Source organism: Kogia breviceps, chromosome 2 (assembly GCF_026419965.1).
Source record: "Kogia breviceps isolate mKogBre1 chromosome 2, mKogBre1 haplotype 1, whole genome shotgun sequence".
Taxonomy (NCBI): Eukaryota; Metazoa; Chordata; class Mammalia; order Artiodactyla; family Physeteridae; genus Kogia; species Kogia breviceps.
The window spans coordinates 17166574-17192500 of NC_081311.1; the positions used below are offsets into that span (position 1 = coordinate 17166574).

At 47.8% G+C, this 25927-nt stretch overlaps 1 protein-coding gene across 37 annotated transcripts in view; it reads right to left on the bottom strand.

Moving 5' to 3' along the window:
• Positions 1-25927, bottom strand: part of TCF7L2 (transcription factor 7 like 2) — a 201853-nt gene that overhangs the window by 13301 nt on the left and 162625 nt on the right. For 17 of the 37 annotated variants that reach the window (XM_059052221.2, XM_059052204.2, XM_059052219.2 and 14 more), the window contains 6 exons: positions 13121-13253; positions 10722-10824; positions 8648-8734; positions 2940-3065; positions 2220-2379; positions 1702-1809 (listed from right to left, as the gene is read on the bottom strand). In XM_059052221.2, the coding sequence (XP_058908204.1) occupies positions 1702-1809; positions 2220-2379; positions 2940-3065; positions 8648-8734; positions 10722-10824; positions 13121-13253 (717 nt within the window). Of the gene's footprint in view, positions 1-1701; positions 1810-2219; positions 2380-2939; positions 3081-8647; positions 8735-10721; positions 10825-13120; positions 13254-25927 lie in introns of all 37 variants that reach the window. The other 20 variants (XM_067024660.1, XM_067024661.1, XM_059052203.2 and 17 more) reach the window with 3 other exon arrangements.

Below are 25927 nucleotides of genomic sequence, written 5' to 3' on the forward strand. Positions count from 1 at the left end.
GCAAACGTGCCACTGAGAAAGAAGTGCAAGCACTAATTCCTGTTTCAGCTCCCAGGAGGAATACAGTCTAGTGCTACCAGCTAAAGGCATGGGACCTACGGGGATATGGGTGGCAGCAGTGAGGGAGACATGGGCGTCTCGGTCCTCCCCCATCCACATGGCGAAGAGCAGAGAAGCGAGCGTGTGTTTATAGGTATGAGACGAAAAAGTGATGAAACTGCTACTCAGAGCAAGCAGAAAACAGCCCTCACTCAGGACTCACATATCCACGCAGATGTCTTGAGACTTCCTGATGGCTGGTAAGTTCTGAGAGAGTTCTGATTTAACTCTGAACCTCCACAATCTGTGTGCACAGTAAGTTCACAATCAGCAATAACTGAATGGATCTCAAGCCACATACACAGAGAGTTTCCTCACCACGGATGACGGCCAGGGGAGAGCTAGGTCAGGGAGCACTGATGGGTAGAGAAGAATCATCCATGGCTCTGTGCCACTGACAAGAAAGAATTGGGAGGAGAAGGCTGCTACTGGCATGAAGACAGGTTGTGTGTTTTTTCCCCAAAGAGTGGGTGGTAAAAATCACTTCATGAAACCAAATGCCATGTAATAAAGTATATGAGGCCAAATAAGAAACATTTCATCCATTTAGCGAGGAGAGCGGGCCCAGAACTTGAGATCCTGGGCAAAATACAAAATAAGGAAGAACGGACGAGAGCCAGTTAACGGGAAGGGAAGACTCCCGAGTGTCGCTATCGCTGTGATTAGTAAAGACAATGGGGCTTCCCTGGTGATGCAGTGGTTGAGAGTCCGCCTGCCGATGCAGGGGACGCGGGTTCGTGCCCCGGTCCGGGAAGATCCCACGTGCCGCGGAGCGGCTGGGCCCGTGAGCCATGGCTGCTGAGCCTGCGCGTCCGGAGCCTGCGCTCCGCAATGGGAGAGGCCACAACAGTGAGAGGCCGGCGTACCACAAAAAAAAAAAAAAAAAAAAAGACAACGACCGTACAGTGTTTTCTAAAACCCACGGGAGGAAATTAGGCAAATGCTGCAGCCAACAAAGAGAGCCCAGGAACACACACATCGCGCAACACACACACTTCCTCCCTACCCTGTAGGGCCCTGAGTCCCTTCACCCATCCTGCCAAAGGATGACTTCTACTGGCTACTTGCAGGGATACGTCCATCAAGCCCCTCTCAGGATGAACTAGGCTTCCACCTTCCGTACCACAGCCTAAGGCAACTGTTTCTTTTTTCCCTCGTAAGGGTGAAGGCCCTGCTAAAACGGCTGTGAGGAAGTAAACGCTCTCCCTCCACGCCTGGTCTTCTCTGCAAGGCCACCCTCACTGCTGAGAAGCACGCACGCCTCACCAGGTGTAGACCTGGAGCCACGTCTCTTCAAAGACATGGGGCGAGAAGGTGTGAAGAGCCCTAAACTGACCCCGCGGGTCCCCTGAGCTGGAACATTAGAACACCAGCCTCATCCCTCCTCCTCGAAGAACTATCCCATGCTGATGGGAGCCCTACAGGAAGCCACACAAAATCCTCCCATCTGGTGCTCGGGTAAGATGCTAACGGTCCCCGGACTGGGCAGACGGAATGCTACGGAGGCCTGACTTAGAGTTGGCCGGGTCGTGTTCCCTTTGTGCAGATGGACAACTGACACGTCTCTACAGACTCTAGTCCCGAGAAAAAGGAACCACCTACATAGTTATCCCGTGCGGACCAGCCAGGGTACAGCTGCATGTGAAGCTGTCGCTCCTTCCGGGCCAGCTCGTAGTACTTTGCTTGCTCTTCTCTGGACAGTGCGTGCCACTGGAGGGGACACAGTGGGGGGAGAGAGAGAGAGACAGAGATGCAGAATCGTCACACACCACACTGTGGCTGGGGGAGGGACAGCGCTTCCATCAGAAATGCTATCAGCTGCAGGTGCCGACCGTCTGCAGGGGCCCAGCACTCACAGGAGGGCTCAGCCGGGACCTAAGTTTTTGCCTAGGCTGTTCTATTCTTGCTCTCTCTGCAGGTGGGCAAGACCAGGCTGTGGCCGTTCTGAACCTCACTCGAGTGCGGGGTCACTGGTCCCAACTCCACGCTGGCCATGGAAGGAGTCAGAGTGTGGCTAAAGGGAAAGGACCCTCCAAGCCAGTGGGGACAACAGGGACACGTGCCAGCCCACCCACCGCGTCCTTTTCTGGCCCTCTTCTCCCAGCGGGGGAGCCACCTACCCTCCGGCCCAGGATCTGGTTGATGGCTGCACTTTCTTTCAACGTGCACTCGGCTACAACCTTTGCTCTCATTTCCTTCATATACAACATGAATGCGTTAAGAGGTTTCTTTATGTGGGGCTTCTTCTTTTCTTCTTCCTTTTTGGAGTCCTGATGCTTTCTGGATGGAGACAAAAGAGACAGACACCACCCAATAAACGATCACAAGGTTCAGCTTCCTCAGCAGCAGAAAGCCCACCTCCTCGCCGCCCCAATACCACAGCAGTTTGGAAGGAGAAGCGCACTCCCACTTTGGGTCTCCTCCATCCTGGAAAATGGCACAAAAACAGGTTGGGGGCGGGGGTGGAGGGGTGAGAGAGATTTTGTTATCACTTCCTCAGGGCTCACAAATATACAATTGTCCCAAGCTGGAGGGGAAAGCACACTGTGGCCGTCTCCATCTCAGCTGGCGTCTCTCACGCCCGCAGGACAGAGAGGGGTCAGGGACGGACAAGTGGTCGCGAATCCCAGTCCATCCGAGGACACAAAGGAAGAGTTGTGTTCTCCCCCGCAGCGGGTGCCAGCCGTGGAGCCCCGCACGGTGCACGTCTCCCTCTTTGCAAAGCTGGGTGTTTCCTGGAGTCACACCGGCGCAGCCAACCTCGCACAGAGCGCCACCACCCAGGAGCCACCGGCTAAACACGCGGCGAAAGAGAAACTGATGGGAAGGAGGACACTTACGCGCTGTGGAGCGAGCCGACGTCACTCTGGGAAGATTCCTGTTTGACCGTCGGTGTGACTATGGCCGGGTGGGGAATGCCGGTCGTGTGTAGAGTATGATGTGGTGGGACCATATGGGGAGGGAACCTAGAAGACAGAAAGCTGTGTAAATCGTCAGAATCAAAATGAATGAATGGGGAGGGATGTGTACACACAATTTTTAAAAAAGAAAAAGAAACAGCACGTAACGCTCCCATGAAAGCAACCCAAGGCGTATGAAACCTGTCAGCATTAATTAGTGATAAATTAAACATAATGATTCTTATAATGTCATGAAAGCCAATCTCCCCCTTCATTATTGCTACTGACATGAGACATTACGATTTTTAACATCTCTAGCAAAAGACAAGTTCAGCCCATATACTTGGGTGGAAAAGTAGGCTTGGACTGCCTGCTGGAGATCACAGGTTTGGGGGGACATTATTGGTGACATCTAAGAAGACTATTTCCTAAGTCCTAATCAGCACTAGAATAAAAGGTGAAATCTTTTGTTGCATATAGACAGCTAAATAAAATATTAATGCGGTTGAAGTACACACACATTTTTCGACAATGCTGCATAGGCCTCATTAGGCCTCATTCTGTTGATGGGAGTGCAGTAATATTTTTATTTCTCTTTTGCTGCTGTGTCCCCATCGTTCTGACAGAAATGGGAGAGGCAGAAAGATGGGAGAAATCCAAATAGTTCCTATCTGGCTCTCAACATAGGTCACGGACGTTTTCAATAAGTTTGTATCAAAGACGACCCCAAAGCAGTATTTTACACACACGCCCACAAATAAAGCTTTGAATTCTGGTTTGTACATCCTTTCCCACTCTGAAATTCTAGGGTTCCTAAATTACTTTTACTTAAAACACTGCCTATGCATTGAAAGGCCTGATAAACGATGATCAGAACTGTTAACAAAGAAAAGAGAAGTTTGTGTTTTTTTCCTCTAATACTGTTTATTCTTAGGAAAGTTTTTTCAGACACAGTTTAGGCCGTGAATTGGCATTTCTCAACCATGCAAACTAGCCAGGACATACAGAGCTGATTTTATTTTATTTTATTTTTTAACATCTTTATTGGAGTATAACTGCTTTACAATGGTGTGTTAGTTTCTCCTTTACAACAAAGTGAATCAGTTATACATATGCATATGTTCCCATATCCCCTCCCTCTTGTGTCTCCCTCCCTCCCACCCTCCCTATCCCACCCCTCTAGGTGGTCACAGAGCACCGAGCTGATCTCCCTGTGCTATGCGGCTGCTTCCCACTAGCTATCTACCCTACGTTTGGTAGTGTCTCTATGTCCCTGCCACTCTCTCACTGCGTCACAGCTTCCCCTTCCCCCTCCCCATATCCTCAAGGCCATGCTCTAGTAGGTCTGTGTTTTATTCCCGTCCTACCCCTAGAGCTAATTTTAAAATGCTCTTGGTCCATCTGCAAACTGACAACAGGATCTGACAAACAGCTCTCGCATTTTCTGATATGCTTGGCGTCACCATGATTTGTTCTGGGTTAGAAGAACCACCCTCTTAAAGGAGCAAATACTACGTAGAGAAGAGTGGGGTGAGGGACTACAAGGGGAGATTCCCCCAAAGAAGACAAAACAGCAGCCCCCAGGTTCTGCCCTGGCAAGATCACGCAAGTTCATGCAAGTTCAGGTGAAGGGGATCCCAGATCAAGCAACCGTTGCTTTCAGAAACAATCCAAACCACAACAACCCCATGTGCCCCCCAGGGAATGAGCACCTGTTCTTTAGGAAGCTCATTCTGCTGGGTACTGAGGTGCTCACGAGACGTTGCTGTGACAGCTACTTCACGAAGATCCTGTCCTTATCTACAAGGTTCTTTTCACATATGGACTGGAAATGAAAGTAGCTTCCATTTTACCAAAAGAATGCAGCACATGTTGATTTGAAAAATTATGAAAAATCAAAGTCCTAACTGACTCTGCATCGATCAACAGAGAAAATAATCAATGAATAATGCAGATTTTTGAAGGGGGCCCAGAAGCAGAGGGGACATTTGACTCCAAATTTCTACCCTGATGTGGCCCCTCTCCCACGGCTGCCTTTCCCAGTTTAAGTCAGTATCAAAGTTTGGGAACGATGGCATGAGTTTTTCAGAAGAACCATGCGAGTTCTTTTAGGGTGTCAAGAAAAAGAAAAGAAAAACCCTGAGTAAGAGCGAGAAGGTAAGAGAAAGAAAAAAAAAAAAAAGAACTTCCAATCCAATGCCCCCCCACACACCAAAAATGAAAAGTAAAGCCTTGGGAGGCACTTGGGTTCCCAAGTTACACCCTGTTCCTTCCCAGAGCTCGAAGGCCTCTGAGAAAACATAAGTTAAGAACATGTGTTCTTCGAAGCCCTTGGGTGAAGCAGTGGGTGGAGCAGCAGCTTTTACTGTGAATTTTAAAGGCTTGACATTCCTCAAATACATATGTTCCCTTCCTGCTGAATGAGAATATGTGTATGGCAGGGGGCGGGGGGGGGGGGAGGATAAAAACACCCAGTGTGTGCGCGTGTGTGTGTGTGTGTGTGTGTGTGTGTGTGTACATACACCAAACACCACAGGGAGACACCACAGTTTGAGTACATTCTGGGGTGGGGAAAGATTTCCGGTGTAGACATGAAGACCAAACACTTCCAAGTTCACATACCTACATACATATTCCTATACCTGAGACATTGCATAGCAGAGAAAGAGACGTGTGTGTGTGTGTGTGTGTGTGTGTGTGTGTGTGTGTGCGTGTGTGTATGGGCTATACGCATACCTTTGCGTAAGAAATTCCTTTCTGCAGACAACTATTTCATGCAATGCAATAAACACCCTAAAAATTCCAAGCCGCTCATTATATCCCCCCATCTGCTTTCATGGCTCCAAGCCAGAATATAATGATGAACCTTAACTTCTTAAGGACAACTAATTTTTGTTTCTGGCCGTCTCAGGGCTTCTGCCTTCCTCACTCTCACTTTCCTTCACTGTTGACACGTTTCTGTTAACTGGATATCATCTGCAGGCCTTGATTTCATGCACGAGCCCTGGGATGCGTTTTCCTGCGCAACAAGCCTGCTTTGAGCTGCATTAGGCTTGTCATTATTCCCTCATTTCCCCCCTTGCACTTGTAACATTTCATCTCTTCCTGCCTTATTTTTTGTGAGCCACGGTGCACCCACATTATGGTTTATACATGATCTCTCTCCCTTTGAAGCCGGCGGATTTCAGAGCCCGCTCTCGTCAGGAGAAGAGCCTTGCGCCAATTTAGCAGGCTGAGGGCCCGGAGCTCCAACATCTCAATCTAAAGGGGGTCACAGGGTGGCACAAGTGAGTGTCAGCAAGAGCTGTTTAATTGCCAATCTAGGCTTCTCCATGGTGTTTAAAGTATAATGACCCATCACTTAATTCTGAGAAGCCCTGGCCCCGCTGCTGAAGAGAATGAATATCAAAGGGTGTTCTGGAACAGGGCAAGCTGCCTACATTCCCTATAACTGCCATAAGTATAATAGACCCATACTTCTGTCACCCCATTACCACAATAATGTATTTAATTTGCTGTATACTCTTTTTAACTAGCTACCTTTCATAAGGCCTACCTGGGGAATCGGCCGCCTCCCCCCCTGCACCTTGAGCCCCCGCAACTTCCCTCCCACCGTTCCCTTTCTTTCCTCCACCCCCTGTCCACCTCGAAATCATTGGCTAACCTCCTAATGATAATTCAATCAATAAGCTTAACCTCAATCCCTATCTCACGATTACCGCACCGCTTTTAACCTCTGGAACGCACCGAAGGAACAAACGCGAAAAACAATGCGTTCTGTGAATGCTGGTCCGGAGGAGGGTGAGCTGTGGATTATAAGGTGCTCAGAAGCAGCTCTCCTCCCGGGAGGCTCCCTATTCGTTCCCAGGCTTTGCGAGGTTGCGATGACATTATTTAATGAGGATAACCTTCCTCTTCTCACTGGAGAAGAGGACCCGCAAGCATTTTCCCGCCTAACCGATACTGGTGTGGATTTAGAAATTGAGATGATTTATCACATATGGGACATGGATCTTTATTAGCTGCATGATACCCACGGCGTAATTACAAACATTAGAGATGCTACAGTTGGCGTTTCTTAATGACTGTGGTTCTTACTCTTTCCTCCACCAAAATCACTGTTTTGTAAGTAGGAAAAGAGGCATCTTGGCCTGACTTTCCAACCCTTCCTCTGGTCTTGGGTCCTCGTGCTGGCTACAGAGATGGCATCTCTGCCATGTAATGCATGCTGATTTAATTAGGTGCCATCCTCAAAATGGATTAGTTGTTGCAGCCCATCAGGAAAGTCTAAACCTCCACCGATTTAATTAACTTGACTGAAAATCAGATGAACAGAAAATAAAACTATCATTAGGAGCAATCAGTGACTACTTAAACATACTGCTGCCAACCAGTTTGTAAATAAACTAGCAGTTGCTGAAAAATTAGCCAGAATTAATTAGAAGGGGGAAAAGGAGGACATGGGGATTAGAAAGATCTAGGTACACGTATGCAGGCATATGTGTGTATGTGTTATATATACATTTATATGCTGAAAGATATGTGAATGTACACATGCATATGATTTTTTAACTTTCCAAAATTTAGAGCTACACAGGCCAACGTGGTCCCCACCAGCCACATGGGGCTACTAAGCATGTGAACTGTGTCCAGGCCAAACTGAAATATGGCGTACGTGTGAAATACACATCCGATTTCAAAAACTAAATACAAAAAAGGTAAAATCTCATGAATAGTTGCTTTACAGTGATAACATGTCAGCATGAATAATATTTTGACTATTAGGTTGAATAAAATATTATCATTAAAAATAATTGTCTGGGGCTTCCCTGGTGGCGCAGTGGTTGAGAATCCGCCTGACGATGCAGGGGATACGGGTTCGTGCCCCGGTCCGGGAAGATCCCACGTGCCGCGGAGCGGCTGGGCCCGTGAGCCATGGCCGCTGAGCCTGCGCATCCGGAGCCTGTGCCCCGCAACGGGAGAGGCCACAACAGTGAGAGGCCCGCATACCACAAAAACCACAAAAAAAAAAATAATAATAATAATTGTCTGGGTTTCTTTTTTTCCTCCTTTTAAAAAATGTGGCTACTAGAAAACTTAAAATTCCCTATGTATATTCCCTATATATAAGGCTCACCTTGTATTTCTACTGGACACTGCTACTTCAGAGAGAGGTGTGTTTGGGTTGGGGGGTGGGGGGGAGTAGGGTGTCCTTTCTTATTGATGCTTAAGAGTCTGGAGCTTTGAAAAGACTGATAACCTTTCCTCAAATTCTTCTTTGTATAATAATAAACTTACCTGAACCCTTTCCTTTCTTACCTGGTTTAGGGCAACAGAGAAGTAACACTTTAAAAAGCTCTACCCGTCCTAATTACTTCTTCCTGCCTTCTCAAGGTTCTGTTTTTGTTTTTGTTTTTGTTTTTAAATATATTGACTCAGAAATTCAACCTTGAAAGTCTGCCGTCGTCTACCTGGGAAGTTCAGGGAAATTTTTCAGTATTTTCTAGGAGGAAAGTCTAACGCACCGTGGGTCTTATACCCTTAGAACTACACGTAGCAGCAGTCCCTGGATGGTCTGGGAGCATCTAGAGAACTTTCTGAGAAGTGACCCATGGCCTTGGTTAAATGCCCTCTTTCTTGGAACTCACCTGGACATGGAAGCGTTGACAGTCAGAGCTGTGGGGTAAGGGTGACGGAATCCTCCTGTCGTGATGGGGTACACTGGCTGACCTTGCCTACAAAGAGGGGGTACACAGTGAGAGCATGAAAACAGGGGCAGAGGTGGGGAAAAGGAAAAGAAGAAAAAAGGAAAAGTTCTCTCTGCACAGTAAGCTTTATTCTCATTTTCTCAGAACAAAAATCTTGGGGATTGTACAGGAAGGATCAAAGGGAAGAAACACAGAACAATTTGAATGCCATAAATCTGATAGGAATGGCTAATTAAATTTTATAACCTTTGCTTATGTCAATAGAGACCCTCTCCCCAAGCTGAAACTAGGTGTTTTGTTGTAATAATTAAAGGCGAAGTCTCGCTTGCTTTAATGGAGCCATCACACTAATTGAGGGCTACACATCCAAAGGAAAACAATAATGAATGTAAATTTATACCAAAATAAAGTACAGTGAATCAAAGGACTTCAGTTGCGCTTTGGGCCTCTTTCAGTATTTAGATCTCGGTGAGAAAACATTAAATTAACAGAGCTTAATTTGTAGCCTTTTGTCAAATTAACAAGTGTTGACAAGAGTTACCGGGGGGGAGAGTCCCCAAGAAGAATTATGGGTAACCAATAGACAATCACACCTCATTACAATAATTAAAAAATACAGCAACATGCAAAATAGCATCCTCATGAAAGACACACAACTTTTTCTGACAGAGGGTTGTCTGAGTTGGCTATTCCTTTTTATCTATCCTTCAAATCTCTCTCCATCAGCTGAACGGGGCAAGTGATGACTGAGGACGATTGGAGGTATGGTTCCACCCACTGAAGAAGAAATAGGACGCACATTCCCATCCATGTCCACCCACCCCCCCCCCAACAAAACTAAGGAGCAAAAAATAAACAGAAACTCGGCCCAGGGTTGGTATTTAGTACAGCTACTGCATAATACAAGATGGTTTTTTGCTGTTGTTGTTTGTTTGTTTTTAAAGTGTAGAATATGCTCAACTAGAGAAATCAGGGTAGAAATGGGGGGAAGAGGTGAACCACTCCCAAACCGTATCTTCTTTAAGGCTATAAAAGTGTGTCTTCCCCAAGACCCAAACTTGAGAGTCTTACCAGGAACTATTCCTGTTAAGATTCGACAAATTGTCCTGTGTTTTTTAAAGAGTAGAGATCACCGATAAACATGGAGAAATATATACACAAAAGCACACATATTACACGCATGCATACAAACACACACACAGTGTGCTTACAACATTAAAGGCGTTTCTACTGTGATTTTTAAAACACACATTTTTTCAAGTTATCTAAGGAAGGTTGACGGGTGGTACTATAAAAAAGCAAGCCTGGGCGATGGGTAGACCAATTGTAAAAGGCAGTTTGATGAACTGGGTGCTGCCAGGACCTAGGGTTGACACTCAGGAAGGCCCCATGGGCCGGAGTGAGGATTCCAGCTACCCCGCCCGCTCCCCTCAAAATTAGGTGAAGCGCTCAACATGCAAAGACTCTCAGAGAGATGCTGGTTGAATAACATGGAGCTTCTCAATAGACACGAATTTCCACTGTGGTTGTCAATCTTGGGAGTGGTGGTTGGAGTTATAACCCCCCCACACACTCCCATCCCCAGATTTCAAAACTAGGCTGTGCCTTCTTCACCCACTCCCCTGCTGCCTCAATCCAATGACGGGACTCCAGTTTGGGTTGCCACCAGCAGAAGAGCCACGATCAGCTTCACAGGGGAGAAGCCTTCAGGGTCTTCTGCAATTCCCCAAGTACCTTAAGGGTACCTTTGTTCACAGGGAAGAACCTAGGGCCTTCGGGCCTTTGGGGACCATGGGTTCAGAACGCCAAGTATCAACAGCCTTTTTCTTACACCACCCACCTGAATGGCTACTGGCTTGCCCGCTTTTCCACAGGGCACTTCAGCAAGCATCTTCCCCATTGCCCTCCCACCCCAACTCTGTCCTCTACAAACACAAACATACATGCACAGAATAAATAATAAGCATGCCCATGTAAGAAACAAAAAAGGAAATTAAAAAATGGAACTCCTTACTGTGGTACTAACCATCCTAGCGGATGGGGAATTTGTCCTACAGTGCCGGGCGAGAGTGGGTAATACGGAGATATATCTGGAGGGTGCGGAGGCCGTGGGATTCCTGAGAGAAGAAGCAGAATTTTAGGTACGAGAGAGGGGGAGAAGGAACGAGAAACTGTCAGGTGACAGGAACAGGTAAAGGATAAAGGGAGACATTGCCTCTGTAATCCTAGCATGAGGTTCTTTTCATGATTCTGATCCTAAGAACTTGTCGGTAAGTTTCATCGCATTATCCCTCTGCCGCAGCTTGAAAAGTTTATGTCACTCTAGATGGATCATACACTGGGCTAAACGCAGACAAACTCAGAAAATGCCAGCTTGAGTATTTCTGCCTTATGTGATTGGTATGATTATTTGAATTGAAAGAAAAAAAAAAATCTAAAGGGGTTGTGGCACACAGTACGGGATCAAGTAATATTAAATCCCTTTGTCCTCACAACCTGTCCCTTCCCTCCTTCCTTTTAATTCTAATGACTTACCTGCATGAGTTACTCCTCTGGTTCCTAACACACTTAGAAAGGTTACCCTTGCCTTCTTTCAAAAAAGTTAATTCTGTTTAAATGTGCCCAACTCCACTTTGAAGATGAGCTGTAGGAGAAACTCACACAGTGCCTTGGCATCTTATCCAAGGCAGAATCTGAACTGAACGGACCAGGAGATGTTGGAGGCCTGGCCCACTCAGTTCTAGAGCCTGGTTTTCTAGAGGACCACGTCACCTGCGTTGAGTTAACCCACCCGCTGACTGGGTACCGCTGGACCACGGGGGCTGAGGAGTGAGGTCTGAAGGTCCGTGCCACCGCACACTTATTAATTCCACAGGAACACATCCTGCAATCAATCCTTAGCAGTCAAGAGGGCTGGGAGCAATTGGGACCCAGAGGAGCAGATCCACGCAGCTCAAGTGGGAAGCAAAATGAACAATTCCTCAGAATTAGAACAGTATTGAAGGGCGTGAGCTGCGTGTTCGCGGATGAAAACTATTTCATTTTTTAAAAAAAATTCTTTCAGGAAGCTTTTAATCTGTAAATTAAGCCTCCCTGGGTGACATTTTCATGCAGACATTGCTTTCTCTCTATTACAAAAACCAAACAGATTAGCTGGGCTTGGACCCTACACCAAGCCATTCGCACACTTGAAAGAACATTCGCAGAGGAAAAGTAAACAGTCCGCAGACGTTAATCATATGCTTTACGATAACCATTTAAAAGCTATTCCCTGTACTACCATTATTTAAATGAGACGTTGAAGCTGCCATTCACTCGCGGAGCCTGGGGCCGGCTGGCGGCCTCCTCCAGCCATCCAAGCACCAGGCTCGGTCCCCCACGAGCACAAAGGGGGCTCAGAAGCTGGTGAAAGCCAGCTAATGTGTGGCTTCATTCAGGGGCAGCCAAGGCGGCCTGAACAGGCAGTCTACCTCAGCTCAACACCAAACAATTCCCTCTGACAAAGTGACATGGGAATAGCCATTCTGAATCCATCCTTCTAATTAACTAGCTGGGAAGAGAAACCAACCCCAGCCAGTGCATCACCCAGCCAGAAAAGACACACCCTTGGCCTTAGCTGTTCTCCCAAGACCACCCCACCTTGTTTTGTATCTTGTTGCAGGGGAGCTATAAGGAACCTCGCCTTCTCCCTCTCTCCTCTTCAGGGAAAAAGCACGTGGGATGGCAAGGAGGGACAAGTATAAAAGCTGGAGTAACGTGGCATCTTCTGCCTGAGACCCTATTGTTTGTTCCGTGATGCAATGAGGAAACCATGTTGGACTTGGGTCTTCCCATCTGCAAAATGGGCTCGATAATAAATACCTAGGATATCGCAGGGGAGGAAAAACTCAAAGAAATCAGCAAACAGAATGCAGAACCCAGTGATGTGGTCTCTCGAGGCTGCACCAAGTCATCGTCAAGTGACTATAGCCCCTTAGCCACCAAGGAACTGGGGCTTCAGGGAAACATGCCGTTAGGGCTCTCATACTCCCAAGGAGCTTAGGAGGAGTCCATGACATGCCTCCCAAACTATTACCGCCTCCGAGTCTGTTCGAGGCTCTTGAAGTTCTATGCCACTCCTAAGAATCACCGAGTGACTCACAGCCAGGTTCCCAAGACAGCCCCTGCAGGCGGTACCCGGAGCTCTGAAGAGATCCTTAGCACTGCAAATGGACTCCTCCAAAGGCGAGGAGAGATCCACTCCCTCACCAGGCTCTGGCCTCCCTGAAGAGCTTCCTTATCAATATCCGGGAGAGGAACAGGAGCCTCCCCAAAACCACTGCAGCCAGCCCCCGAGTCAACATCCCTCCCCAGCAGGTCCTCTGGTGGCCCTGGGACCAGCACACTCTCTTTGCACCCAAGCGCTCGGCCTACCTGTTTTGGGGTCTACGTCAGCTGGTAAGTGTGGAGGTGGGTTTCCCGGCGTGAAGTGTTCATTGCTGTATGTGATAAGAGGCGTGAGAGGGTGGACATGGTGAGGGTGTTGCACAACCGGCACTTTGTTCGACTGTAGGGAGGGAAAGAACAGAGAAGGACACCGTCACGCCAGCTCCGACAGCCCAGGACTCCCGACCCTCAGGATGCCCTGACCACTCCCCACACCCTCCCAACCTGGACTTTGTAAGATGCAGTCATCTCCGCCCACCGCCCTGGCCCTGGTCCATGTACTAAAATGACAGACAGCTGTGATTCAGCTCTCTGGGTAGCTGCACCTCCGTCTTCACCTCCCCCCCATGGGCCTGGCTTTTCAAATACCTTCTCCACCACGACCCCATCATGGAGCACAAGAGTTTGCACTCTTCCCAGCAGCGGGTAAATGGGAAGTGGGGGGGGCTTTAATCCCCCAGGCCTACTGCGTTCCTGCAGGTGGAGGGGATCTCCTACCCCAGGGCCCACAGGAGGGACCTTCAGGAGGCAGGCAGGCTTCACGGGGGACTGGCTAGGAAAACCGGCTAGGGAGACCCTCGGTGACAAGAAACCTGGCAGGGCTCTAATCCCACCCACCCAGCCTCCTTATCCACCACCCCAGGCTCTGAACCCCTCCTGGCCCCTTAGAACCAGTGGGCAAACTACAATCCTTTACAGACAGCAAGGATGAAAGGCCTCACTCATGGTCTGGTTGGGAGCGTGAACTTCACCAGAAAGCTCTCAACTGCCAGGCGAGCACCAGCATATTTTATGCATATTACAGCAGGCCAGGTTCTTCAGGAATCTCATTAGCAAGTCACGGGGAATATGCTAGCGAATTAACTGGATGGTGACGAGCTGGGCTAATAAAAGGTATGTATGCATTTCAGACATGGGCAGTTCTAGAAGACTAAGTACAAGGCACTTTTATGTTTGGGAAGAGTTGCTAGGTGGAGAGAAGGAGAAAAAAAATAAAAAGAAAACCATTTTAAAGGTTTTCCTAGTTGCAGGGACCAGGCCTTCCCAAATTATCTTTTGCTCCTTTCCCCATCCCTAGTCTCCACCACCCCCTCCCCCGCCCACTATGAGACGCTATAACTCAGCCCAGCAAGATCACAAAGAAAAACTTAATCTGAAACAAGCGAACTACTGGGCCATTTACCGAGAGTAATCCAATTGCAAAAAACCCTATTCCCAATAGAGGATTTTCACTAAAATCCTACAACAGGGACATTTAACCAGATTAGGTACCAGCAAAGATAAAGAGGCTAGTATTAGATGATGAATGGATTAGAGTCAAGTTTCATTTTAGAACGTGTCTTCATTTCCTTTTATTACTTTTAGGAAGGCACAACTTGCATTAACATCAAGGAAAAGGAACTGCATTAAAAGAAAAGAAGGAAGGTTCCAGTGCTGCCCACTAGCGCCTCTTGAGTTCAGGGACCACCAAGTAGTTCGTTCTCTATGTTTTTCTTCTTGTCCGTTTTTTTTCTTTTCTAATGGGTGAAGAAAGAAGGGGTGTGATATAGCAAGAGTATTTCTTACCACAGTTAATTGCGGGGAGGGCATTTTAAAAGGCACTTCTAACTTTTTCATGGGTATGTTTAGAAAGAAAAATATGGCTTTCCTAAATGCTCCCGGAAAAAAACACAGAAAAAGAAGCCAACACGCCCAACAGCCGGGTTTAATGATTCCTATAAACAACTGGACACTTTCAGAGAAAGACGGTAGCTGGTGGCTCATGGGAGCCTTGTAGCATGAACTATCATTTTGCAATCACAACATCGAAATTAAAAGTACCCAGTAACACTTCCTTCGTCAGCAGCTATGAAGGTCTGGACGTGGCCCAAGTCAGCCGAGTGAAGGGCAGCCACTCCAAGGCCAGTGCCAGCCTCTCATGGTCATGCACTGAGGAGTCTTTTAGGAACCGTTTCTGTTTAAGACAACTTGAAAAATAACCAACAAATAAGCTCTCACTGTGTGCTGGGGTGGAGAGGGAAAAGAGCAAGAGACAAACATATCGGATGGAGTGGAGACCATTAGGAGGAAAGGAAAATGACAGTTGCTGCCTTCTAGAAGTTTTCTATCTGGTTGGAAAGACACACACCCGCTGAAATGGAAGAAAGCAGACCAGGGCTTCCCTGGTGGTGCAGTGGTTAAGAATCCACCTGCCAATGCAGGGGACACGGGTCCGAGCCCTGGTCTGGGAAGATCCCACATGCCATGGAACAACTAAGCCCGTGCGCCACAACTACTGAAGCCCGCCAGCCTAGAACCCGCGCTCCGCAATATGAGAGGCCACCGCAGTGAGAAGCCCATACACTGTAACGAAGACCCAATGCAGCCAAAAATAAAATAAATAAGTTAAAAAAAAAAAAAAAAAAAAAAAAAAAGAATCCGTCGGCCAAAGCAGGGGACGTGGGTCCAAGTCCTGGTCTGGGAACACCCCACATGACACGGAGCAACTAAGCCCGTGCACCACAACTACCGAGCCTGCGCTCTAGAGCCCGTGAGCTGCGACGACTGAAGCCCGTGCTCCGCAACAAGAAGCCACCGCAGCGAGAAGCCGTGAACCGCAACAAAGAGTGGCCCCCGCTCGCCGCAACTAGAGGAAGCCCGTGTGCAAAGACCCAATGCAGCCAAAAATAAATAAATTTATTTATTTATTTTTAAAAAGGAAAAGAAAGCAGACCAGTCCCAGACAGTTTAAAATAAGTGTGGAAAAACTGTGGGACCCGTGGGAAGAACCACAGATAGCCCAGGGGAGGGAAGATGGTCACTTAGGAGTTTGAAGGCCTTCCAGGGAACGAGACCACCACAAGCAGTGGAAGAAAACAAGCGTATAAACCTGTGATGGGAAAAGGGCAGTGAGACTTGCATTCCCCAGCTCTGGTTGGGTCGAGCATCTCTCAGGATGCTTATCACGAACTTGGATCCCTGATACTAAGAAATCTCTCAGGAGGGACCTGATTCGGTAGGTCTGGGCTCAGGACCCAGGCATCTTGGGCCTGCCTATGGAGTACCACAGGTGTCTCTTCTGTTTAGCCATGACCCCTAGACCAGAGAACCACGAGATCCCAGACAAGCACAAACGTTAAGACACTTGAGTCCTAATCATGAATTGAGTCCTAGTGCTGACAGAATCCATGGAAAGGGCTTAGTACAAAACCTGCCACATGGTTAAGCACAGGAAGGGTGGCTTATTATTACTGTTATTTTTGTTGTTCGGGAGAAGCTGCCCGATGGCGCGGTTCTGTTTGCGGCTCAGAAGTGCAAATTCCACGGCTGTCTTCCAAGCGGGAAACGCTGGGGAGACCCTCTTTCTCCACCTGTCCACTGAAGGATGAAGATAGCATTTGGGCAACAGTGAAGTTCACAGGTATGTGAGAAAAATTCTCCCTCTTCCCGTTAGATACATGTATCAAGGGGATTCTAACAAAAGTTGGACACCTGTTCTGGCTGCCATCACCCTCATGTTACTTTGCACATCTCAGCCTCCTAGCCAATTGGTTTCTTCCTGTTCAGTCAAAACTCTGTAGCATGGGGAGGGGTGGTCAGAGGAGGGTAAAGGGAACTGAAGTTTTAACTGCTGCCTGGCTTTGGGATGGGGGATGCAGGTCCCACTGGGACACGGAACTCTTTTCTGATGTGACTGCATGACAGGCAAGTCCCTAGACACAATACAATCACACGGCTCTCCAGGCTGGCTGGTTCCCAAGCAAGCACAGGGAGATGCAGTCATACGTGTAGAAACCAGGGTCTAATTGCCACTCCCACCGAACCTGCCTGCACCTGGACTGCTTTTATGATGAGAGGACGTCCTTCTAGAAAACGCCCACGTCCCTCCAGCCTCAGACCCCCACAGTCCTTTCCGTCTGCACCATATTACGTCCACTGCTGGGGGTCGCAATAACCTTTCTTGGTGCCACCATATCTAAGTCCCTGAAGGACAAAGACGATGTGTTGCAGACCTTTGTGTCCCCTGTAATGCCCAGCCCGTGGGAGTGGGGAGCACGCTCTCATAAACTGCATAAGAACCACCAAATTGCAACAGTAAGCATCAGAAGGAGAGAAGGACAGATAGAGCCAGGCTCACAGATTAATTTCAGTAAATGGTGCTGCTCTTAAATGGCATCTACTCAGAATCGCAGAGTAGAGCTGGGGAGGTGGAGAGCACTTCGGAAACCATTCAGTCCAATACCTTATTATAACAGCGTCTTTTAAAAATGGTTTTGGAGCCCACTGGTTTGCACACGGTGACCAAGCGTGAAGGCTGAGAATCCCAGGAAGACTCGGGTTTAAATCCTACTTCAATCCGGCTGTGTAACCTCTCACGGGCCTTCGTTTCTGTGTAAACTCCGGATGAGAACTGTGTCTACCTAATGGGGTTGTTGTGAAAATTCAAAGAGATCGTGCCCGTAATGATCACGCCTGTAAAGTGCGTATTAGCACAGCGCCTGGCACGTGCACACATGCCGTGCAAACAAGCTTTGAAAACTACAGTCCAATGAACACTAACAACGAGGGCACACTGAAGGTGACGTCTGCTACCCCTCCGGTCTCTCGTCATTAAATCCACAGGGGGCAATGCAGTCACAGACCGCACTCCTTACCGCAAAGGCAAAGATGTACACGGCGGGGCAAGAGTACCCAGATGTCCTGCAGCCACCCTCCCGCAGGTGCATGCCCTTCTTAAAAATGTGATGCGTGGTGTGGTCCATAAATATATTTTACTATGTCTTATGAGAAAAACCGTCACTTTATTACGCTAATAAATAACACCGCCACAGAAGAGTTGAAAGTTAAATGAGAACAGCCGATGACAACCAAGGTCCTCCCAGAATCAGGGGGAGGGCGCCTCGAAGCAGGAGCTGATATAAATGAAACACGCAACCACCACCCAAATAGGAAATGTCCCTTAGACTTTCCCCTTCGCTACGAACAGCTCCCACTTCTTTAAAGAGGTCTTTAAGGATTGTGTTCGAAACTGTACAAAGCTAAGAAAATTCAGATGTGAAAAGTACCTTTTGTGAGGGACACGGAAAACCTTCCAGAAACGCATCCAGGAAATCTAAATTAAAGCTACAATGTCTGCTGGGAGTGCTGGTGGGATAAACAGGCTGAAATATGTATCTTCCTCCCTCTTTTATCTTTCTACAGAGTCCAGTGTTCAAGGCAAACAACTGGAACATAAAACTAGGTGCCTCTTAAGGCAAGTGCTTTATCTAAATATTAAATGTGTCTTCAAAACTACCCAGGGGTGCGAAATCACTACCTCCAGGGACAGCTAACTACAGTTCAAGGTTGTGAGCGTGGCCATCATGGGAGGCTGCATGGAGAGCTTAAGCCGCTGCTAGTCAAGCCTGACAGAATAGGATGAGCACTGGGAGGCTCTCTGAGCCACAAGAAACGGCAAACGTTCCTAAAATATTCCACACAAGGTCAGGGAGTTCGGCCATAGCTGCCCATACACACCAGCAAGACCGGCGCCTGAAATTCACCCAGAGCGCTGCTCAGGACCCCTCTGCCTAGACAGCCCTCTGACCGAGACCTCTCTGGCTCACACCAGCGCAGCTCACCGCTGCCACATCTAATGGAGCCTGGCCCCCGTGTTGAGTGCGACAGACTTTATTCAGTCCTCACGGAGAAACCTATGAAGTGGTTGCATTTGTTGTCGGTTCACCCAGCAGGTGAGGAAACCTGTCCCAGGTCACAGGCTTTGCGAGCTCAGGAGGTCTGACGCTACCTCCTGCTGCTGCGTCTGTGGAGACGAGTCCTGGGACGGGGGGTTCACTGCCACGTGGGGGTGGTGAGCTGCACCCAGGAAGCCCAGCCTGGGCCGGCCTTCCCAGCTGGACACAGATGCTTCAGGACGCATCAGGGGATTTGTCCCCCACACCCCCACCTACCAGTCTCTGGAACCTAGACCAGTTCAGCACACAATGCTCCTGCCCCACCCCCAATGAGGAGTAGCTCAGGGCTCCTCGCCGCAGCCAGGCACACCCCTGCTATGGAGCACCGGGCATTTTTAGCAGGGATTTTTACACCATGTGACGGGTTATGGAGGGAGGGGTGTAAAACGCTTAGTGGCATGTTCCTGCTTCTCAAATACAGACGCAAGAGATATCAGGGCGCAGCAGGATTCTGGTGATAGATGTGGTCAGTTCTGGCAGAAAAGGAAAAGTCGGCGAAAAACCCGAACTTATTAAATGAAGTCAACATTATCTGTTTAAAAGGAACCAAACTCCTCATCTGACTTTAAATTACTGAGGCTTTATGTTTTCTACCTGGAGGAATGGCTGTTACTCATTTCTTCCCCGGTTCTGTTCATCAAGCCCTATGGGTTTTGAGCACTGAAAAGTGAAATGACAAAGAAAAGGTCCTTTAACAGCCCTCAAAGCGCACAAAGCCTTTCCACCCAGAGTACTCATCCTAGTGCAGTGGGAGGCGTGGGGAGGGGACACCCCCTGTGGCTGACCTTTGACCCCTGGAGGACCCTCAAGCCCGGTGTTCTGGCCACGCCACCCTCATCGCCGAGCATCCAACACACCCGTCCACCAAATGTCGCTCTCGATCGGGAACCTGGCAAGTGAAAGAGTGATTCAGGCCCTTCTAGATCCCCCTCCTCTCACCCCAACCCCTCCACCTTCTCTAACTGTGGGGAACCCAAAGGGAATGAAAGCTCGCCATTCACCCCGCAACCTATTAATCAACAGACGTTGAAAACAAATAGAGCCATTGCTAGCCCTGGCCTCTCGGGTGGCCGGCCCTCCTCTTCAAATACTCCCCTATGGCTCTCCCTTTCTGAAGAAGAAAAATGGGGCCAGAAAGCGCCTTTACGGGGCCAGCACAATAAAACAAAAGCAGCACAGAGGAGCATTTGTCAGCCTTCTCCCCTCCGCAGGGTGGATATGAAGGGTCTTCAGAGTCTTAGATGACCGGCCCTCCCAGGGTCTGAAATCAGCATCAGGAAGGGACTCTGTTCACTCAAGGTTTACACTGAAAAATGGGGTTATGGCTCATCTCTATGCACTTTTTCCCAGATGCCACTTACTATGGCTGCACCAAGGTCAGTGGCGACTAGCAAAACGTTAATAGACGCTGCTAGTCACTGGAGTCATGGAGCAGTTGAGGAGGAGGGGCTGGGGTGAGAAGAGGCTGTTTCTTCCTCATCAACAACCCCTTGATGACTCAACTAGTCCTATTTTGGGGGGCTGTGAACCAGAGTGGAAGGGTCAGCGACGGTAACCTTCCTGCCTACACAACCCACTGCATCAACAAGGAGCGGCCACTTCAGTTACTGGGATGATGACGTCAGGGAGAAGCCTGTATCCAGGCCGGTGCGCACAGCCTCACTTATCTGCTGAGCATCTCGCTACTGTATCCCGTCAACCTCCTGCACGCACAGAGGGGAAGGGTGGCGGGTGGACGTGCACCACGGCCTGAAGGGCTGCTCTCCACCCTTTACTCTGCCCCTCTCCCCTCACAGCCGTCCGAAGCCCAGCCAGCGAGGACCCACCTAGTGCAGGGGCTGTTCACGGTTGGACACTGCTCCACTCTAAGGCCTTGCCCCCAGCTAAAGGGGCACTGTTTTCCCCGGGGGCGAGACTTCTACTGATGGCTACAGCACTGCCTGTTGGAAATAATAAATAACACCGAGAAAGTTTTGCTTGAAGAAATGAGGTGGTTAAGAGAAAGGAGGTCTACCTAGGAGATGCAAAAAAGAAACACCTATTCTGCAACTATAGCCTGTATCACCCCGCATCACCCAGCCTGCATCACCTTGCCCCAATCATGTGCGCATAAGGCTGCAAAGTTATAGCTTCTACGACCACCAGAGCCTGACATTCGGGGTGCTGCTTGTTTGTTCTGTGAATTATCAATGGCTGACTTTTTCTCCCTCCCTGCCGCAACCCTTCTTTCTCTGGAATCAAATCCTTTTAGACAGCGAGGAGAGGGAGAGAGAAGATTCTCCCAGCGTCTGTGAAATTCTGCCGACTCATAGCTCCTCCTGTACTAACACAGGCATTAAAATTCCTCGTGCAGGGAAATGACTGAACAGGGCAGGCAGGGAGAGAATAAACGTGCAGCCAATTTTCATCCACATTCTCACACACACATACACGCATATACATAGAGCCAACACAAACCATCCTAAGCTCTTGGCCTTTTCTGGGTCATTTGGGGGTTTTTTTGTTGTTGTTGTTCCTCTGTTTGTTTTGCCCCTTCTATAATATAACAACCCAGCGGGTAACACGCCAAACAGATTGCCAAGCATTAAGGGTCTCAGGGGCCAAATTCAGCATTTCTTAATGACCTTTTCTCAATCCCCCAAAAGGAGGAGGGGAGGGTGGGGGGGAGGGCTGGAGGTGTTAGGGTGGGGAGTGGACACACGAAAGGGGACATTTCAACCTTGAAAATAAAGATGTGCTCCGGCTGCCTGGCCCGACCCAGCAAAGCTGTGCTTTCACAGGCTCTTGAACAATTACTTCCAGCTAAGTTCATTAAATATAATTCATTTCCACTCATTCTCATTTATTTTCCAATAAAAAGAAAGCATCCCATTGTGCTTCCCCCAACTAACCTTTAAAGCACTTGCGAGCTTAAGTCTTGGCCCACCCGGTCCAGGCTCGCCCCTGACCAGTGAGTTCCCACGGTTTTCTTCTTGCCTGCCACAGGATCCCGCCGGGGAGTGAGGGGGTACGGCGGCACAAGGGGGCCCTCTGACCATCCTCATCCTCCACCAGGTCTCAGAGAAGAGGACCAGCCGCTTCCACCCTGAAGTAATTCCCCAGGAATGGCAACCTCCACCCTCCCGCAAGATATTTTTCTACTACTTGGGCATTAAATGATTAGCGTTAGCATAATCAATCTTGTGAAGTGTCCGAGTTTGCAGGGAATGTTTGGGACTTGGGTAAGAGAGTGCAGCTGTTTCTAGGAGAGCCGATGTTCAAAACAGAGCCAGGAATAAAACTAACCTATTCCAAATGAAGAAATCCAAAAGCTCAAATTTAAAACAACTTTTTAAAAAATAATGATTTCCAGACCATCTCCCCCCCACCAGACACAACAACCCCAAATCTAGGGATTCCTAAATACGATGGAAAGGAAATCACCAATTTTGATTTAGAATAAGTTTTAAGTACATAATGGTTATTACATCCTGGGGATTTCAAGAAAGAAGGAGTGAACAAAATCTGATACCACCTTTCTAATGTATTTATAATGAACAGCTGTATAAAAAATGTCTTTCCTATTTCTTAAACACCCTGTGCCTAACTTTCCAATCTAGATGGTATTTGAAAACCACGCCTGTTACAGGAGTCTGGTAAGTTTCCTTCAGAGAGCAGGTAGATTTCTCTCTAGTAACAAACAGGTGAACTGAGAGGAGGGATGGACATTTTCACTGGCCCATGGATACAAATGGCCAAACCTCGGATTTGGCAGGAATTCAGCAAAGAGAGACTCAAGAGAAGACGGAAAGCAAAGGCAAAACTGCATTCTTCTGCTCTATTCTGCCCCCTTAGTGTCCCAAACATGGGCACTCTTTAACAGACATCTATAGCCTCCATAAATGACACATGTAAAAGGACACGGAAATGCAGTGCAGTGAGGAGGACACAGCACGGCTACCCCCTCTGAATGCAGCTGTCGAAAGTTTAAGGTAACATGGGAATGATCCAGGCAAAGTTCACTTAAAAAAAAAAAAAAAAAAAAAAAGCCTTCAAATGTGTGCAGAAGTATGTAATCTGGAGGGCATGTCAGGATTTCATCACATTCCAAAATATTGCAGAAGGAAAGAATTCCATGACATAGCTCAGCCAGGCCTCCACCATCCCCAAACCACAAAGGGGAGGTTTCCCTAAAAATACAAGGTTGCAGGCTCTGTTGCTTCCAGAAAACACGAGAGGCAGCAGCCTGTTGTGACAATACAAAGATCATAATATCTGTATCATCAGAGTCGGGAATTTACCCTTTCAAAGGACCTCCCTTCCCATAAGCCATAAAGAATGGAGGTTTCCCCATCCCCAAAGCAGCAGGACCGCTACGAAGTAACCCAAGTAATTTGAGTAAACAAAGGTCTGGAACCTTTCAGGAATCTGGAAACAGGAGGCTGTGCTGGGTGGGAAATTTGTGGCAACAGAATTTATACACTTGCAGTGCCAGCCTGCACTCTCTTCGCCACAATTCTTGACAGTTTACACAATTGTACATTGAACTAGAAAGTTGCACAGAACCAGAGAGGAAAACCAAGACATACATCTGTCATTCCTTCATGCTCAACTAGAGAACTATCTACCACCTTGATAGTTCAACATGACATACAGGATTTTAATTCATGATTCTGAAAACACAAGGACTCTTCCAGTGTGTAGTATATTTCATTCCTTTCTCCCCCCAAACATGGGATCTAAGAGCTGACTGACCACTGCAAAGGTTTCTGTTTGGTCATTTAACAACAACAAAATATTAACAAAAGCAATAATAAAGACAATTAAGGAATCGCCTCCGAATTCAAGAGAATGCCCTTAACAGCTTGTGGCAAAGAATTTGACCGAGAGAGTTGAACAGAGTATCAAGTATTCTAAGCCCCAAATTGGTACTGCAAAAGGGCCTTCTTCCTAATCATTAACAGCACAATAGGCTGTCATCAGTCTCTTGCTCAGGTTTCCAAAACACATTTTATATTAAGTTTACAAAATACAAACACCGCAAGCAAGACTGGAGCCCTAAAAGGCCAGCAGCATCTAAATTTGGAGATTGAAAATAAATACAAGCAAAGACATAGCAACACAAAGTTAGCATTAAATATGAAACCACAATACACAGTTTACACAAGCCCTGCTACTGGAAAAGCCTTATTGCTCAAAAATGTCTCAAGCTTCCAAAGTATGCTCCTCTATGAGGGCATGTCATTTTTCCTTCTCTTTCTTCCAGTGGAGCCCACCCTGGTGGGTGAAGCGGAAAAAAATTATTTGTTAGAAGAAATCCCAAATCCCACCGCCTTTTTCCAGATTCCAGCTCACTTGTACTTGGTGAGCCAGGTCTGCATCGCTATAGAACCATAAGGATTGTGATGAAAGTCAAGCTTTCTCTCCTCCCCATCTTTTTTTTCTTTAACCCTTTCCCCCCTCCCCCAAAAACCACTATGAAAAGTACACAGTGAAAGAGCACAGCTTGAGGTGACCATTTATTCTTGTCTTGTTTTTCCTTCCCACCGTCTGAATTCAAAAAAAAAAAAAAAAGCACAAAGGTTTAATGGTCAAGACCATAAGCAAGGACACGAACACACACACACACACACACACACACACACACACACACACACACACACACACACACACACCCCACTACTCACCCAGCAATTCAAATTGAGGTGCCAACTGCCCAACTGGTGGAGGAGAGTGAGCCCAGAGGCCACCGCGCCTCCTTTCCCACTCAAATCTTCCATTCCCACTAAGATGGTATCCCTAGGGTACATAATAGCTTTGGTTTTCTTTCTCTCCACCTCAAAAACAACTTTCTCTGTACCTTCAAGATGGGACTGGGCCAGCTTTTTTTCTCCTCCCTTATTGCTTTTCTCACTTTTCTTCTTCCTCCCAGCTTCCCCTCCCTTTATTCCTTTCACTTAAAGAGCTGAAAAAAAGCATCTTAAAAGATGGTGATGGCTCCCAATTTCTGCCCTGGGGTGCTCCAAACGCTCCAAGTTCTCGCTCACAACGCCTGCAGTTATTTTGTTGATTCTTTCTTCCCTTTCCACACACATGCCTCCGAAACCAAAACCAAAATAAAACAAAAGAAACCGAATAATCTAGTTCGACTGGTTGCAGATTAAATTTTTTAAAGTTAAGGAAAAGGAATTGCTCCTAGTTTCTACTCTGTACCACTATGAAATCCGTGAAGGAAGGGGGAAGGCACATCTTCCCCAGCCAGCTCAGGGCAACTAAGCAGACTTCCCCTCCCTCACCGGTTACCTTGGGCAGCAGGGACAGAGCTACCGCTAAGAGTAGCTAAGAAATTACGGTCAGCCGTGAGGGGAAATGATCAACCAAATGCAGTAGGCAGGCACTTTATCTGCAAGATTGTCAAAACCCTCAAAACAAATTTCTTAGGGAGAGGGCTGCCATGGGAGAGGGGGAGGGAGGGGGAAAGTGTATTTTCCTGTCACAGTGACACGGGAGTGACACTTGGTAGGGCCTTGCCAACCACGCGTACACACCCCTCTTTTCCTTCCAGGGTAACAGACTGCGCCTGAAAGATTTTCAACTGACCTCTCTGGAAGCAGAAGAACGGAAGCTTCCTGTGTTCACTGCCATTCCAGTAGTCTGAAGGCTGACTTGCTTTTTTGATTGTGAGTTTTGTGAGCTTCCCCAGAATGAGACGGAGGGAGAGAGAAAGAGGGAGGGAGAGGGAGAGAGGAGAGAGGAGAGGAGGAGAAAGGAGAAAAGAGAAAAGGCACTCCCTGAGTCCCACCAACCCGACTTACTTTTCCGGGGTCTCTCCTAGGTTCCAGGGCCGGGTACATGCGTGTGGGTTCAACTTAATTGGAGTTGAGAGATCAGACATCATAGGCCTGAAATCGTCCTCTTTTCCATGAAAGAGGGGAGTGTGGGAGGGTGTCTGGCTCCAGGAGGGGTTAACCACACAAGAAAGTTGCAGAGGACAGAAGTCACCCAAAACGCCTTTCAGGTCCTTTCCCACCCCCAAGTGTTAGTTAAATCATTTCGCCCTCTTCAATAGCAAACATACAACTCTGATTTGCATGCAGGTAAG